Source organism: Chironomus tepperi, unplaced genomic scaffold, assembly GCF_022539635.2.
Source record: "Chironomus tepperi strain 1889 unplaced genomic scaffold, CSIRO-AGI_Ctep_v1 contig_414, whole genome shotgun sequence".
In the NCBI taxonomy this organism is placed as follows: Eukaryota; Metazoa; Arthropoda; class Insecta; order Diptera; family Chironomidae; genus Chironomus; species Chironomus tepperi.
The window spans coordinates 415,403-431,767 of NW_027226536.1; the positions used below are offsets into that span (position 1 = coordinate 415,403).

The window sequence follows — 16,365 nt, forward strand, 5'->3', positions numbered from 1 at the left end:
ATTTAAAGATGTTTAAGTTGACGTTTTTAAGTCAAGTTTATTTATATTGAGCTTTTAGAAGCTTTGCTTTCTTGACACATTTTGTCATCTTCATGTGTTGAGCTTTCGTATCAACATCATTAATTTGAGCTTTTGAATCAATTCTTCAAGTAAATGCGCCACAATAATTTTCCAAAATTTTCCCTCATTTCTCTTTCATTTCTTTCCTACTTTTTTTTTGGCTAGCTTTTTTTCTTCTCTGTTTTGTATTTTAATATATGTACGCCACACTATAAAACATAGCATACCAACATGCCAGTAGTGTAATTCTACTGCCTTTTAGTTTTTCCTCAATTTTTTTTGTATACATTTTCATTCATTTTCCATTAGCATTACGCTTTAGTCGAAAGCATGCGTCAGTCGAAACTAGTCTAACTTTGTAAGCGGTCTTGGGAATATTTCTGTGATTCCAAATTATTTTGTACTCAATTTTAAATTAGTTTAAAATAAATTTGAATAAATTTTTTTGTTACTTTGATGGAATTTCTGTGAAATTTTAGTGAAAATTTTTGAGAAAAATTTGAAAATTAGTGAAATAATAATTAGAATATTTGATAGAAAATATGTAGAGCATTCTAATAAATTTAGTGAACATTAAATAATAAGAATTTAAATAAAAGTTGAATGAAAATTTTGTAATTTTGACAAAAAGTGAAAAAATTCGGAATTAATTGTTGGATAACAAAGAAAATCTTTGTGGAAATTGAGGATTGTGTTGATAAATAGCAGAATATTAAGGATAATATTGTGAAATTTTGAAAAATTATTAAAAAATACATAATCGAAAGTGAAAAATATAATTAATTCTTAAATTCTGTGACTTTCTAAAGTGAAAATTCTAAAAAATATATAAATCCAAATTAGATAACCCATTAATAAAGAAAATCATTTAAAAAGCATGAAGATCAAGGAATATACAGTGAATACCAAATCATATCAGTGATAAAGTGAAAGAATCCACCAAAAAAATCATTAAAAATATTCAATAAAAATTAATGCGAATCGAAATATGATTAATTATTCTGACATACTTTCAAATCCAGTCCATAATCCGTTCATAAACGCATAAAATTAGTTCCAGTGATAAGAGTTGTAACAGAAAATGTGTAAATATTGACACAGAAATTAACCACCAGACCGACTCAAGAAGGCAAAAATCCCCGCGAATTTTCCTATTTGACAGTCCTTTGAAAAGTTCAATGGTTCATTGCACCAAATTTTATTCTCATACTCTCTCCGTGTATTATTTCTTTTTTCTCAATTCTATAACCGAACTGTATACACAAATATGTAAATTTTGTCCTCAAATCGGGTCACTATAAAAATTCAAATGGCCGACATATAAATGAAAAGGAAAAGAAACACACAAAAAAGGCAAAGAAAAATTTTGCTTAAATGAAATCCGAAAAGGAAAAACCGAAAATTATATAACTTGTCGCATTTGTGGATTTATTTTGTGTATTAGTCTTTATCCTCTTTCTAATTGAATTCAAAAGACTATAGCCTTAACCTCCCTTAATAGACCTCAATTCTTATCAAAACCTCTTAAATCCATCCAATCAGATAAGATGCATGGATATGACTCAAATACAGTCCGATCACGATATGACTATTACTACTCAATATCCTCACCATCATTATCACAAGCCAGAAATTATTATGATAAGCAGGCGAGTCTTTTTGGCGAGCCAGTTGCTCCACTTTTACCGCCGCCAATGCAACGATCACCATCAGTTCAACCAATTGCAAATCCATTAACGCCATTTAGTACACATGTATCATCATCAATCTCATCAGCTGATACACGTACGAATTTTGCTACTTCCGATGTTCATTCATCATTAATTGAAAATTTTGATAATCATTTGTATGAGTCAATAAGGAAAAATATTTTAGATAAGCAAAATAATAATGAAATTTTGACGAATGATCTTTCAAAGCATAAAATTTGGACACAACATTCATCATCGTCAGCGACGTCACCGCCACTGCCGGGTAGTGATGATAATTATAGTGAGGATGTAGGAAGGAGGGCGGCAACGTCTTTTGATAATTATAAATCATGCGATAGCGGTGATACTATAACAAATAAATTTAGGATATCGTCAGCACATGGAGATGTAAAGTAAGTATCTTAATCACTAGAATTCCAACATGTTTTTCAAATCAGTCACAAATTATCCAAAAATATCCCGATCCCTAAACGACTCTAAAATCCATTACTGCCAACAACCATAAAGATCTCCCATAAATCTCCTTATTATAACTGCCAATACATAACAACCAAGTGATTTATATCAGCTGCGATTGTTCCTCCGACGTAAAGAGGAAAAAAATTATGTTAATGTTACGCGGATAACAAAAAAAGATTGGACAACCGCTAAATGATTACATAAATATTCCATCTTACTATGTTGAATATTTGTGTTCACAGTATGTGACCTATTCTAATTCTTATTTGGTCGTTCTTTAGTTGTGTCTAGTTTAAAATAGATTTTGTTTGTGTTGAGGTAGTTTTGGTCAAAAGGTTTTGTTTTGTGGTGGGTGTTTTAGGAGGGGTAGTCAGGGATGTTTTTGACGAGGGAGAGGGTAGGGGTTATGGTGAGATTTCTAAATATGGATTGTGACAATTTATGGCGGTTTTGGGATTTATTTCATGAAAAATCTTAGAAAATTGAAGATTCTATTCCAGTAAGAGGCGGAGGCTGTCTTTAACCCTCTCATCTCCCTGAATATACCCCTAATCCAGTGGTGGGCAACCTGTGTGCCACACTAATCATGAGACAGACTAGTACGCCGTGTGAGATTTCAGTCGTGTCTAACCCTTCAAATTGTGCCGAGAAAAATAAAAAGTCGCCCACAACTGCCCTAACCTATTTAAACTGCTAGTAAACTGAAGATTCAGTACTTGATTATTAGTTAATTGTCGACCTAGAAAACGAACGTTGATTAATATCTTAAAAAGTGTAGTAAAATGCTAGTAATTTACTTTTGAACTTTAAAGCCCAATTGTTTTTCACTTCCTTCAGTTGAGCTAAAAGCTTTACACGATATTACATGACTAAATACCCACTAATAATCTAACAAGTAACTTCTAGAAACTGAGTTAATGGAGATTCAATTCAAGCAATCCCTTAGAATTCTAAAGCATTTGATGTCTAAAGTGCGTTCAGTAAGAAAAATTTGTCAATTCTCAAAGCTACAATATAAATTTGAATTGCAAATGGCCGTTAAACGTCCTTAACTTTAACTATTTGTATAAAATTATTGTTCTATTTTTAAGAAGCTTTTCCATAGCTAGTGATAGTATTTACAAATTAATGTGATTCTATTACGGACTAAATATAAACAAATGAATCCAAATTCATAGCTTTACCGGCTAAAGCTCTCCCGTATTTCTCTCAAAAGAGAAAATTGTGACATAAATTAAGTGAAAAAAATCTAATTTTCACTTCACTAGTAATTCAATAATTATGAGTAAGGTCTTAATTAGGCTATTGTTGTAGCCGTTTTTTCATTCTCATTCAGTGTGTTCACGTTTTTTCGAGGGTAGATTTGATCGCTGCCGATAAGGCTCGAAACTTTTTTCCTCATATTTCTTGTCAAAATGTGTGAATGTCGTGGGATATTAAATGTGAACTTTAAAAGGTAAAATAGTTTTGAAAAATTTGTTGGAAATTCTTAAAAAATTAAAACTTTTTCAAGTGCAAAATTTATTGATTAAAAAATAATTTTTGTGGATTTTCCAGGAGTTTCCATCAAATATCAACAGAATCAACATCTTCTTCCGACAATAATAACAATAAGAAGCCAGTCACAGTAACAATTACGAAAACAAGCAGCACGAAACCTTCCAATGCAAAGAAACCACCTCGCGTTCCATTTCTGTCCAAGAGAAATAAGACAATGAGCTCGATCGCTGTAAATTCAGCATCGACAACATCATCATCGAAATTAAATCATACAGTCTCACATGTGATTCTCAAAAATACGAAAGCACCACCTCGATCAACAAAAACAACAAAAAAGGATGTTCCATTCACGATGGTCAAAAGTAAAAGTGACTTGATGAGCTTAAAAAGCTATCCAGAAGCTTTCACTATTGTCACATCACCTAGACGCTCTCCATCTGCTGGATATTGTGAGAGTAAAAGAAGAAAAATTGGTGGTTGTGGTAATGATGATGACGATGATGAAATGATGGAATACGAATGGGTAAAACCACCAGCAGCTAAATTATATGAAGCAGCTCAAGCAGCTGAATCTATTGATAATATAGAGGATCCAGCTTTTCCAGTTGACATTTTCGGACAGCACGTATCGAAGCCAACTACACCTATTTTGACTGATAAAGTTATGATCGGATCAAGTCATCGGTAAGGATGGGTATTTGGGTTGTTTTGACTTTTGTGGGGCTGGATCTGAATTTTGAGGTTAATGGGTTGTCAATATTAAGACTGATACTCTAGGTTGCCTTGTTACTGTCGAGATTAAGTTATCAAAAATCCAAAGACTTTTCCAGCAAATCTTAGCCTTCACGTCACCAAAGAAAATATTCAACAGCCTTCACAAAAGTCAATAATTCTTTTTATTCTCCATACTAATTATATTCTTCATTTCCTGAAATATTTTAGTGTTTCAGCCGGAACATTTAATACTCATAAGAAGTTAGCCTTTGCTATCGTTAATGACTATAAAAATCGACGTACAAGATTGCTTCAACATCGACATAGTGAGGATAATATGAATTTAGATGGACGATTCTCGCCTTATACTCGATACTGCCTTCAACGAGAGCTTTCAGCTCCAGCACTGAATCGACTTGAGAGCTTTGAAAGTGAAGATAATGGTGAATTTTATTATTATTTTGAAGATGATGGTGATGAGGAAAGTGGAAGAAAGACATCAATTGGATTTGTACATAAAAAGAATCGACTTTCATCCTCAATGACGAATTTATCGCGAAAGAGACCACAAAGTGAGCTTCAAATGAACATGAAAACTGGTCCAAAGTTTGTATCAACACCAAATTTTGTAAAAATAAATAAACGAGCAGTCATTCAAAGTCAGCCAATGGAGAAAATTAATCCAAGATTTATACTTCATCGGAGTCTTAAAGGAGTTTTGAAAGTTTTTAATAACACAAACATCCAGAAAAAGACATTTAGTTTAGACAATATGGACATTTTCCTTCCGAATGGTCAAGTTGATCCAAATCTCTTAACAACAATGCCAATCAATAATGAAGAAAAAATATCCGGAAAGCTCACTAAACAGCAAATAAAATTACAGAAAAAGAAGGAAAAGGTGCTGCGAAGAAGACGATTATCTCCAATTGCTGGAACTCCAAATAAAGAAACTGATTTTCAAAGGAAAAAGAGGGAAGAAAAGGAAGAAAAAACTCCTAAAAAGAAGATTAATACACCAATGGCAAAACTAGAAGAAAGACTGAAGAAAGATAAATTTGGCAGACTAATCACACCAAAGAAGGCTCCACTTCCAGATTTTCGTAAGTCAGCTTCAGCAAAGAAGAAAAAAGGCGATGTAACGTTTGATGAGGAAGCAGCAAGAGCCAAAGAAGATGACGAAAGGGAACAAAAAGCAATAAACTTTATGCAGCAATTGCAGGCAAAAAATATTCTTGGGAGAACTTTAAAGGCGCGAATCGAGTCTAAAAAGCCAGCACCGTTAACAAGACAACCATCAAAGCAATCAATAGAATCAATAATGCAGGACAAACCAGCTCCACTAAAGAAAAAATCAAGCTATACTTCCCTAAAATCACTAACATCATCGATAAGAACGATTGGATCTGTAAGAACAAACAGATCATCAGCCTCACAAGATGACGAAGAAGCAGAAGCCGGCGATGAAATCACAAAACTCAAAAACGTCAAGGAAGTCAAAAAGGACACAAAAAGTAAAATTAAAGGAGGTTTAAAAATTCTATCATTAGGACGAGCAGCATCCGGATCATCCACTAAATCCGCTAAGGAATCAGCTCCACCGCCAAGTCGGACAGCATCAAAGACTTCAATTCTCAGTCACTCATCGGTGTCAAAAGCTCAAATGGAAGTTGACGGAAAGGTTGACACGCCATCGAAAAAAAGTGATGTCATACGAGCTCCATCAGCAACTTCAGTTATGTCAATGACGACTGCAGCTATCACTGCCAATCCATTAAATACAACATTAACAATTACTAATCAATTAGCTACTCAAGGTGCTGAATTTTTAGAGAAAAAGCAACATGCTGGAGATAAAGGTGATGAAGTAAGTATGGCACCAAGCGTCGTAAATCCAGGAGTTGCCTCACATCCCGATGTCGATCGAATATCAATGGCATCACAGCAGACAATTTCATCACAAAAGACTTCCATGTCCAAGGCTGGATCACGTAAGACATCGGCAAAGGTAAAAACGTCGGATTCGGAATCAAGGAAAAGCTCTGCAGGTCAGAAATCAAAGTCAGGATCATTTCTTGGAGCAATTGTGCATGCACATCATGCTGTTAGAAAATTGGCAAGAAAACATTCTCCGGAATCAATCAAAAGTGAAAAGAGTGATGCAACGCAACTCACGATTGGTCCAGGTTCATATCAAAATTTCATTAAAATTATTAGTCACTGACTTGTGTTGGTGACGTGATGTGCATTTTTGTCTGAGAATGGGTTTGATCGGTTATAAGGTTTAAAATGTTAGGAGCTGTCCCTAATACTTGATTTTATGAAAATATGTAAAATTTGCTGTTTTTTTGGCTTATCTTGAAGACTAATATCAATCCATTTTAAGCATAAAGCTAAAACACAGCAAATTTTATCGCAAACTAAGCACTTACATGCTCGAAAAGCGTGACAAAACCATCCATAAACTAAAGTAACAGAAAAACCCCAAAAAAAAGCAATTAAGACAAAAGTGTACAGAAAAAAATCTGAAAAATTCCAATTGGCACGAAATTCAACATCCATAAAAATTCTTTTCTTTTAATTACTATGAAAACTATTTAGGTGCTGGAGCAGATAATAAAGACGTCGGTCCTATAGCTGGTAAGATTTTGGAACATTCACAGCGTTCGCTTGAAAATGTACAGAAAACAGTAGATAAAGCAACACATGAAATACACCAAACAATAAATGAAAAGCTTTCGGATCTTAAAACACTTGAGAAAAAGTTAAGTAAAAGCAATATGCTTGAACACGATGCAAATAATAATGATGTTGAGAAAAAATCTACTAAAGGTATTTCGAGACATAGCACAAAGATTGACATGAAAACAGATACAAGCACTTCTCTCACAACTGGCACAACAACAGCAACAGATAAAAGCAATAATAATAATTTAAAGCAAAGCACAATGTTGGATAAGGATAGAATCAGTGTTAATGCCATTTCAGTTGCCCCTGACGGTGATGATAATGATGATTCAAGAAGTATGGCGCGACGTGACCTTCAACATCAAGACTCTGATGCATCAAATCAAATGAATTCTAGTACAAGGTAAATTTAATGGATTTTTAATTTCACTTAAGGAGTGCCTAATAAGCATTATATGTACGATACGGGGTCTTTACGATTTATTGGCACAAATCGTTTTGGAATTTTCCTACTCATCATGCAATTTCCATTAATTTTCCATTCTTCTCTCTTACTCAACCATTTTAGTCCATTAAGTATATGGTGAGAAATTTCCGCTTTGGTTGTACCTTGAACCTAATGATGGGAGTTAATTGCCTCCAGTCAGATTAGCTCAGTAAAGAAAAATTAAAGGGAAAATACCCTCATGACTCATTTGTGTGACGGCGACGTTAGTCAAATATGTCGAGTGTTAAATGTAATTGTGTTATTGATGAGGTTAAGGCGCAGTTTTGTTACGCGTAATGAGATCTACGTGGAGATCTAGTAATGACTAAGTAAGATCTGATTTTGAGGTTTATAGAATTTTGCGGATAATTGTAGTTTAATTAAATGACTTCCTTACGGATTTTATTTATTCACAATGATGTTTATTCTTTGGAGTTCAAAAAGAGCAATTGGATTACTAAATTTAATTGATATTATGCCAAGTTAACTGCTATTTGTGTCAAAGTTCAGATACCAGTGATCTGCCTGTTCGCTGAAATGCTTATTTTTTGCTCTGAGATGATACAACAGATCATCGACCGCAGTGTCCATATCGTTCTAAGCAAACACAACATTATGCTCTATTCCAAGTCTCTACAATGTTAAATGATCAGACAAACCGTAACAATCTCTAAAATATCATTTTAAAATCAAGTAAATCTACTAAAAAGTAAAAGTGTTTCAGATACAAAATAGCACTTTATGTAAAGGAGAGAAAAGTTTGATTCGACAAACAAAAACTTTAGCACAAATAACGAAAATATTATTTTTAAGAACATACTCGACTGTTAATTGAAGTCACGCAAGAGATTACATTCTTTTCAATTTCATAGCTTTCTTTTTCATTCGAGTAAACAAAAGCTATGAAAATTCACTCATTTTCCTATACAGAAAAATATAGAGTCAATGCTATGTGATTTTAGATTTCTTATCACAGATAAGGCTTGAAATTTTTAGGTCAGATCTCAAACACCACTGAAAAATTCTTTTCTTCCTTTTTACTGTTGCCGGCGATTTTATGCAAATCAAATAACTAGCTTACCGGAAATATTTTTTTTTCCTTCTATGGACTAATTTTTATATCGCCTACTTCATATACATAAGTGTGTAAACATTACGTTGGGTGGCATATTGCTGTTTAACTCGTGACATACATTCGGCCTTCCTTTTTTAATTGCTTTATTGTACTCTTCGCAATATTCCTTGACAATCAATGAAGGAAAACAAAAAAAAACAAAAAATTATTTTCAGGGCATGAAAAAAATTGATTTCTTTACGATTTATAAATTTTTTGTCAAATCACGAGAGCTTTAAGAATAATTAAAGCAATAAAGTCGCAAGTGGCAAGCGTAAGAAGGACGTAAAATTCGTGGAAAATCATGAAAAATGCAAATGTGAAGTGAATTTTAATTTTTTATAGCTATTGCAGTGTAGATTGTGGATAATATGAGTAAATTAACTTTTGTTGCATAGAATGATTTAGTAGGCATGGTTAAAGGACGTACCATACGGAGGTACTCATAACTTTAGTAGTAAGAGCTTAAAATGTTATTTGATCTTTATAAGAAGGCAATGATAGTTGATTATTAGAGAGTAGCATTTGACAAAAAGCCTTAGACGATCTATAAGGTACAGCAGAGGTGCCGTCGCACCTAAAATGCAGGTCAACGGTTCTTAGCCGAATCCAAGACAGAATATATGCCTTTGCTGGATTTATAAAAATTCTCCAATATCCTGACATATCTCTTGCAAGCTTGATTTACCTAACACATCGCAATCTCTTCAAAAAGCTTCCTAATCTACGAATTTTCCATTAAATTCTGCACAGTCACCCAAAAGACCTTCCATACTCAGACAAAAAACCCCATTTACCTAATTAAAAACCAATTATCTAATAAATTCTAAAAGCTTTTAAAGCTACATATTAAAACATAAAAAAATTCTCTACGTCCAATTTTACGGAGGATTATTTCATTCGATTATAAACAAGTTATGATCATGATAAATTACATTACCATCGTTCGTACACAAATCACATGTATAAAGCGAATAAGTAAAAAGAAAATATGCCGAAAAAAGGAAAAAAAGAGACTGAAAAATTTCTTACATCCACTCAGTCAGTCAAGTCATTCAGTGAGTCGTAGTGGAAAATTTACAAACACAACTTATATGGTAGCTACGTAATTTTGTAGAGGGAGCTTTTTTGTTGGTCAAGAGTTTTGTGGTGATCACTTTGGGGTGGAGATTGTGAAGGTTGATGAATCGTTCCTTAACTGGACAGATAATAAGGTTAATAGGCGGTTTGGAATAGATTTGTTGTGGGATCAGGACGTAGATCAGGTTCGTTCTATCAATATTCCATTAAGAATGACAATATTGTAGATCTCGTTCCTAATTCGCGATTTAGCTCAACATTACATACAGGTTTTTAGTGATATTTGTAGTTTAATTAAAACGACTTCCTTACGGATTTATAAATTTATATTGATGTTTATTCTACGGAGTTCAAACACAGACTGCGGTTTGGTATGAGGATTTTAAGCTATTTACGATGAATATTATTCAAATCTCAAATGAACGTTATAGCAGTTTCTCAAGGTTTCAAATAAATTCTGGCTCTCTTTTCGATCTTCTACCAACTAAAATTACTAAAAGCTCATGTAAGCTTTTGCCACCAAAAATATGCGCGCAAAAGCTCTCACACTTCAAATACCTTATCCAACCCTCTATTTCATTTATTTGCAAACTTACCTTTCGTGTGCCAGATTTCTTAGTGGAGAGTTATTAATTTCTATATTGAGTCCATAACGTTACATACTACTAATACAATAAAAAGAAACTATAAAGTAAAGGAATAAGAAATTCCTTCATGCGAGGCATTCTTTTCTTCATTGAATATTCACGTACTTGTTTTAGTTTCAATGTTCATTTGGTCAATGAAGCTCAAGTGGAAAAGTATTAAAATTTTTTTTCGGATAAAATATGGAAAATAATCGTGATAAAGTGGTCTATAATATTACACTAACGGATGAATCTAATGAAGAAATAACAATTATGAATAGGTTTATTGAAAAATTTGCGACGAATATTTCAAAAAATTAATAAATTTTCTCTAATTTAGTTCCAGTGTGGACGAAATGAATCGCAAAAGGAAAAGATGCTTTGGTCTATCATCATGCTGTACCCGTGAACGATCCGAAAGTGCCCAAATGATTGCTGGAAAGTCCAACATGTCAAATCCACCAACAAAGTGTGAAAAATTCAAGTCCTGTATGTGCTATCCATTTAAAAGACGAAAAGTTGAAGGAATGGAAATGGAGGAGGAAAAGCTTTCGTGGTGGAAAAGACTTTGCTGTTGTAGTACGTGCTGCAAATGTTGTAAAGGTGGAAAAATGGATGAGGAGAAAATGAAAAAGGTAAGGAAAGCGCAAGACTTGAATGAAAGTTATCGCAGTTAAAATCGAATAATAATGTTAATTTTTTTTTGGGGGGGCTAGCGAATTTTTGGTTGATTGGTCTGCATTTTCTGTCTGGTGTGCTGGTCTACTTTAATGTTGTGGCATTAATTGTGTTTGGCTTTAATATTTTGTGAATTTAAATTAGTTTTTGGAATTTTTGGGGAAATTTTGTAAGTTTTTTCATTATTGACGTTGGATTAGATTTTATTTTCTCATGGATTCTCCATATCGAGTTTTATTTTAGTTATATTTTTTTGATTAAAGGTTTAATTAATGCAATTTTGATGTTAATTTGTTGAAAAAGAGTGAGCACAAAGCAATTTATAGTTTAAAGCATGAATACAGCCATATAAAGTAGAAAATTCGAGTTTTTCAAATAATTCAATGCAGCATATCACTTTTTTAACGAAAAATCATTCAATTCCATCCTTGAAAATTTAAATCCATAAAATTTGTTCCTTCACAACAGCAAAATGATCAGATATGCAATACAATCCATTCTACGTGTCATTCCCCTACTAAACCTCTTACATGTTTCTACATTGTATTCTAAATGCACAAATTAGCATTTGAGATTAATTGATTCTTTTATATACAATATAAAACGCGTACAAGGTCCTTAATAGGATTTATTTTATAGTACTATAGAATTTCTAACGCCTAATTATGCTTTTGTTTACGACAGAAGAAAATGATGAAAGAGAAAATGTCACCAAAGGATAAGCCGCCATCATGTTGGAGTCGTATGAACTGCTTCAAGTCGTGTAAGCCATGCTGCAGCCGAATATCCAGTTGTTGCTGTTCAAAATGCTGCCGTAAACGGCAAGATTCTATGGCATCAATGGATTCGACCGATTCAAAGCCAAACCAAACGCCAAGTTCGTGTACGAGATTTTTCTGCTTCTGTTGTTTGTGCTGTCGTAAGAGTCCAGAACCGTCAGAGCAAGAAAAGCGGATTAGTATGACAAGTCAAGAAAGTCAACAAAACGGGTAAGTGTGTTTATATTTTTTTATCGAGGATAAATTCAAATTATCCTTGGGAAATTACCATATTAATATTATTCATTTCCATATGCTTAACTTACATCTAGTAATTGCTGTTCACGAATGTGTACGACACTATTTTGCTGTTGTCGTAAGAAGGAAGTTAAGAAAGATAGTCGCAGGACAAGTATGTTGAGTAAAAAGCAGAGTTTGGCACCGACACTTCCTCCGCCAGAGGTAAGACATTGTCAGTTCCAATAAAAACTTTAATTAACCATCTTTTAACTTTTAGGACCAAAAGCCAAAGCTAGACATGACTTTAGTGGAGCATGCTTCACTAATGAAAGGAGCTATTCCAGTTATGCCAATATTCTTGGCATATTTCTGTTTGGTCTGCAATGTTATTATACCTGGAAGTGGTAATGTCCTCATTTATAGCTTAATTAACCCATAAAGTATTAATGTCCATTATTATACAGGCACAATATTCAGTGGTTTGTTCTGTCTTTGCATTGGTATACCACGATTCTCACAACATGATGGTGCTCGCGGACGAATTGGATCTTTTATTATAAATTGTATTGTTGGTGCTTCCCAAGCTTTTACGATTATTTTTTGTCTTGTTGGATGGGTAAGATAATTTTGTTTTGAAACGAGCTTTTATTTATGTGTTGTGTTGCTATCATGCCAAATGGGCAGCTGGACGTTATGACTAGACATAAACTGGACATTAAGCTATTAGGTTTATGATCGCGATAAATGCGTATTTCAAAGCAGTACTAGAATGCTAAAATTGATATTTGTGTCTTAAAGTCACTCAAAAGAATATTGTTGAAATTCTTATTCTCTATGTTTTACAATTTAAAACAGTATACAGTCACATCCTAGTTCTGATAATATTCTATAGATTCTTTACAGAATTTTTTAGACTGAGATTCTTAAATTAAAGATTTATTTAAATTTTAGTGTTTAGAGATCATTTAATGGATGTGTATATCAGCTTAATTTACAAACATTCCAAACATTCAACCTTTACAGCCAACAAATCAGTCAAAGTAAAAATAATCCAAAAGATCCAGCAAATTAAAAACATAAATTTTAGAAATTTCAAACTTACGTGATCAATCTTGCACATTTTGATGATAGCATCTATTTATATCGACCTTCTTGATGAGTAGCACTTCTATTTCCACTAGTTAAACTTAATATTTTCCACATTTTAATTAATTTTTACAATTTTTCACAAAATTCGTTCACTGAACAAAATTTTTCTCCAAAAACAAGAAAATTTGAAAAAAGTTTGACGGTTAAAAATTTAAAAACAATTTTACCGTTAAAAATTGTTTTGAATTTCATTTCAAAACTCTCCAAAATTCGTTCAGTGAGAAAAATTTTACTCCAAAAAACAGAAAATTTGAAAAAAGTTTGACCGTTAAAAGTTTGAAATCAATTTTACCGTTAAAAATTGCTTTGAAATTCAATTCAAAATTTTAAGTTTAATTGAATTAAATACAGTTTTAATAATACAGCCTTAATAATTATGAAATCATGCACATTACACGCTCATTATTTTCAGGGTTGGTCAATATGGTGGGGAACAATCATGATTCACTTATCAAGTAAGATTTAATCTCAATACTCACGGCAACAGCATTAATTAAATTAATTCTCAATTTCCCTTACAGAACGCTACCGTAAAATCAAGAAAGCCGATAAGTTCCGACAAGAGGACATGGAACGTGAGGCAGCAATGGCTGCTGAAAAAGCCGGTGTGATGCCAAAGCCTCCAATAACGAGAGGAAAATCCAGAGACGTTGAACGAGGAATTAATTAAATTAAATTTAAATTTATTTGTATAAAAAAAAAAGAAATTTCATATTTATTAACGACTTTCCATTTTAAGTGATATTAATTAATGTTTAAAAAAATCTTAAATCTGCTCTATTTAATCGACTTGCATTGCTTCTTCAGATTCGCACATTTTCTTGACCAAATTTGCAGCCTTAAGGATTTTCATGCCTTCAAGTGTATATGCCAAACTTTCCAGATCTTCATCATCATTCTCCTCAAACAGCTGTGTCAGCAACAGCTCGCACGGTGCTTCTGGCTTCTTAACAACAAAATATTCAAGCACGTCCTTTTCCAGCCCCAACTTCTTACCAAGCTTCTGCCAATCATCACCAATTGCCTTGGCAATTTCAACAATTTGTTCTGGTGTTGCTTTCTTTGCTTTGTGGGGATTCTCATCCTCTGGCTCAACATCATCAATTTGCTCGGAATTTACGTGCTCCTCCACAAAGGCTTCTGCCTGCTCGATGTCAATTCCGGTACCGGCTTCTTGCTTTATTTCAATCTTATCTTTCTGGATCTTTTGGCTGAATAGTTTGAGGTAATCGGCAATTTTTTCAATTTTCTCATTCGGCGGTGCCAACAGTGTGAAGAAATGGGAACTTTGCTTAGACACGAGACGTAATGCACGCCATAAATATGTTGGATCGTCGGAACTCATTTCCTTATTCTCAAGATATGTCTCTAATGGCGGTAAGAAGTTTCTGTCTGAACCTTTACATGCTTGTAGATTATCTGGACATAAATTCCACAAACGTGTCAGTTCTGGATTGCCAAGTTCGAATTTTTTGAGTTTATTGGCTGTACAGACTTCCTCGCCTAGTAGCTTCCTCTTCCTTGATTCGGGAACTTCCTTCTCGTGACCTTCTGGACGCTTGATTTCCTTACATCCATCATTTTTCCAATTATTCCACATCTCTTCACGTTTAAGGATGTGCTTAATAGCTTCAGAAAATTCCTTTCCTCGCGGCGGTGTCTCATTTAGCAGTTTATAGACCAATGATTCCGTTTCCTTTACATAATCTTGTTGTGTGCTGTTTAATTTATCATTTTCACCTTTAAACTTAATTGTTGATACTAAATATTGGAAGAGAATCAAATATTGAACGAGAACTGTTCGACGGAAGTTGGAATCGCCAAGTTGAAGCGACAAAAGTTTTGGATTTGTGAGAAATTTGGCAAAAAATTGCTCAGAATCTTTGCTGCTTTGGATGATATCATTGACTGACTTTGATGAACGTTCACCTGTTTCTTCTAATTTGAAGCTTTTGAATGCTGCGAGGACATCCTTTGTATATCCTGTAAATTTCTTGAATTTTTCTTTGTCATAGCATGTGTATGGACATCGAAAGAACTCCTGGAGTGCCCAAAACTTTAAATACAGATGCTTATCGACTTTTAATGTTGATGAATCTTCTACAGCCATCGATTCCGGCTCTTGAGGAATCTCGTCAGTTCCTTCAACATTTGATGAGAATTCAAATTCTGTGATATTTTCGACATTAAATTCTGATACAATATTTAATCCAGAACGTTCAGAAAATGGAAAGAATTTAGCTAGGAACATAAGAATTCGTCCACAGAATACTGTATTTTGTGATCTTGACAGTCTTCTCAGCAAGTCATTGCACATCCTTAACAATGAATTTTTACATGGTGTAAAAAAGTGCGGTTCCTTAAATACATTAACATTTTGTTCGACAAATGTGAATAGATTCTCACAAAAATCTAATGTTTTGACATCAAATACATCCACAAGAAGCGATACTGGGAAGAATGCTGATATTATGTCCTGTCTTGCTAATTTCATTGATAAATCGACCATTTTTTCAACAGTTTCAATCTTTTCGATACAATTCTTGATAAGTATATCCCTCAATGCATGTTCAACTGCTGATTTCTTGTCGCTTATCTCAATATTTGGCTCGGTGCTGTCAAATTGAAGCTTTATTTTTGATTCACAGGATTCCGAAACCGCGTTTTTCAAAATATTCTAAAAACACGTGTTAATACATTAATTACAGACATTTGGATGTGTTAATCTAACTTACCATAACATTTTGTTGCAGCACAAAACAATTTATCTCCTCCATATTCGCTATTTTTATTAATATTATTGAAATAATAAAATTTTTATTGATATCTTCTGATTGCCACTGAATGAATGGAAATTTAACGCCGCTACTGTAATTTTGAATATTTTTTGACCGTTATGCTATCTCAGCAATGGAAGCACTTAGATTATTGTTACTTGGTGTAGGAAATTATAGTAAGATTCTAATTTCCTTGATCTTATAGCTGCTTAATTTATGTAACTTGATAAAGAAAGTAGATGAAAATGAAGAATTCAAAATGTTTTACAATAATCAGGTAAACTAAAATTTAAATAGTTTTTGACGGTTGCGATCTTGTTTGG

General features: G+C 33.3%; 2 protein-coding genes across 2 annotated transcripts; one reads left to right on the plus strand and one right to left on the minus strand.

The window, feature by feature from the left end:
- The first annotated feature begins 1,607 nt into the window (after positions 1-1,607).
- Positions 1,608-13,998, plus strand: stum (mechanosensory transduction mediator stumble). Its single transcript, XM_070648887.1, has 11 exons — positions 1,608-2,164; positions 3,789-4,415; positions 4,674-6,631; positions 7,047-7,536; positions 10,781-11,075; positions 11,803-12,107; positions 12,209-12,338; positions 12,394-12,520; positions 12,581-12,732; positions 13,678-13,720; positions 13,787-13,998. The coding sequence occupies exons 1-11, from the start codon at positions 1,608-1,610 to the stop codon at positions 13,933-13,935; spliced, it is 4,833 nt and encodes a 1,610-aa protein (XP_070504988.1). The 3' UTR covers positions 13,936-13,998.
- Positions 13,948-16,135, minus strand: Hpr1 (THO complex 1-like protein Hpr1). The gene is made up of 2 exons (XM_070648855.1): positions 16,001-16,135; positions 13,948-15,942 (listed from the first exon to the last, which is right to left on the minus strand). The coding sequence occupies exons 1-2, from the start codon at positions 16,040-16,042 to the stop codon at positions 14,047-14,049; spliced, it is 1,938 nt and encodes a 645-aa protein (XP_070504956.1). The 5' UTR covers positions 16,043-16,135; the 3' UTR covers positions 13,948-14,046.
- Positions 16,136-16,365: the final 230 nt, after the last annotated feature.

What these genes read in the sequence shown, in the direction of transcription:
- stum (XM_070648887.1), top strand. Translation starts at nt 1,608, where the DNA reads ATGCATGGATATGACTCAAATACAGTCCGATCACGATATGACTATTAC. An exon ending in GCAACTCACGATTGGTCCAG is followed by an intron (nt 6,632 to 7,046) that starts GTTCATATCAAA and finishes AAAACTATTTAG; the next exon opens with GTGCTGGAGCAGATAATAAA. An exon ending in CAAATGAATTCTAGTACAAG is followed by an intron (nt 7,537 to 10,780) that starts GTAAATTTAATG and finishes TCTCTAATTTAG; the next exon opens with TTCCAGTGTGGACGAAATGA.
- Hpr1 (XM_070648855.1), bottom strand. Translation starts at nt 16,042, where the DNA reads ATGGAGGAGATAAATTGTTTTGTGCTGCAACAAAATGTTATG. An exon ending in TGCTGCAACAAAATGTTATG is followed by an intron (nt 15,943 to 16,000) that starts GTAAGTTAGATT and finishes ACGTGTTTTTAG; the next exon opens with AATATTTTGAAAAACGCGGT.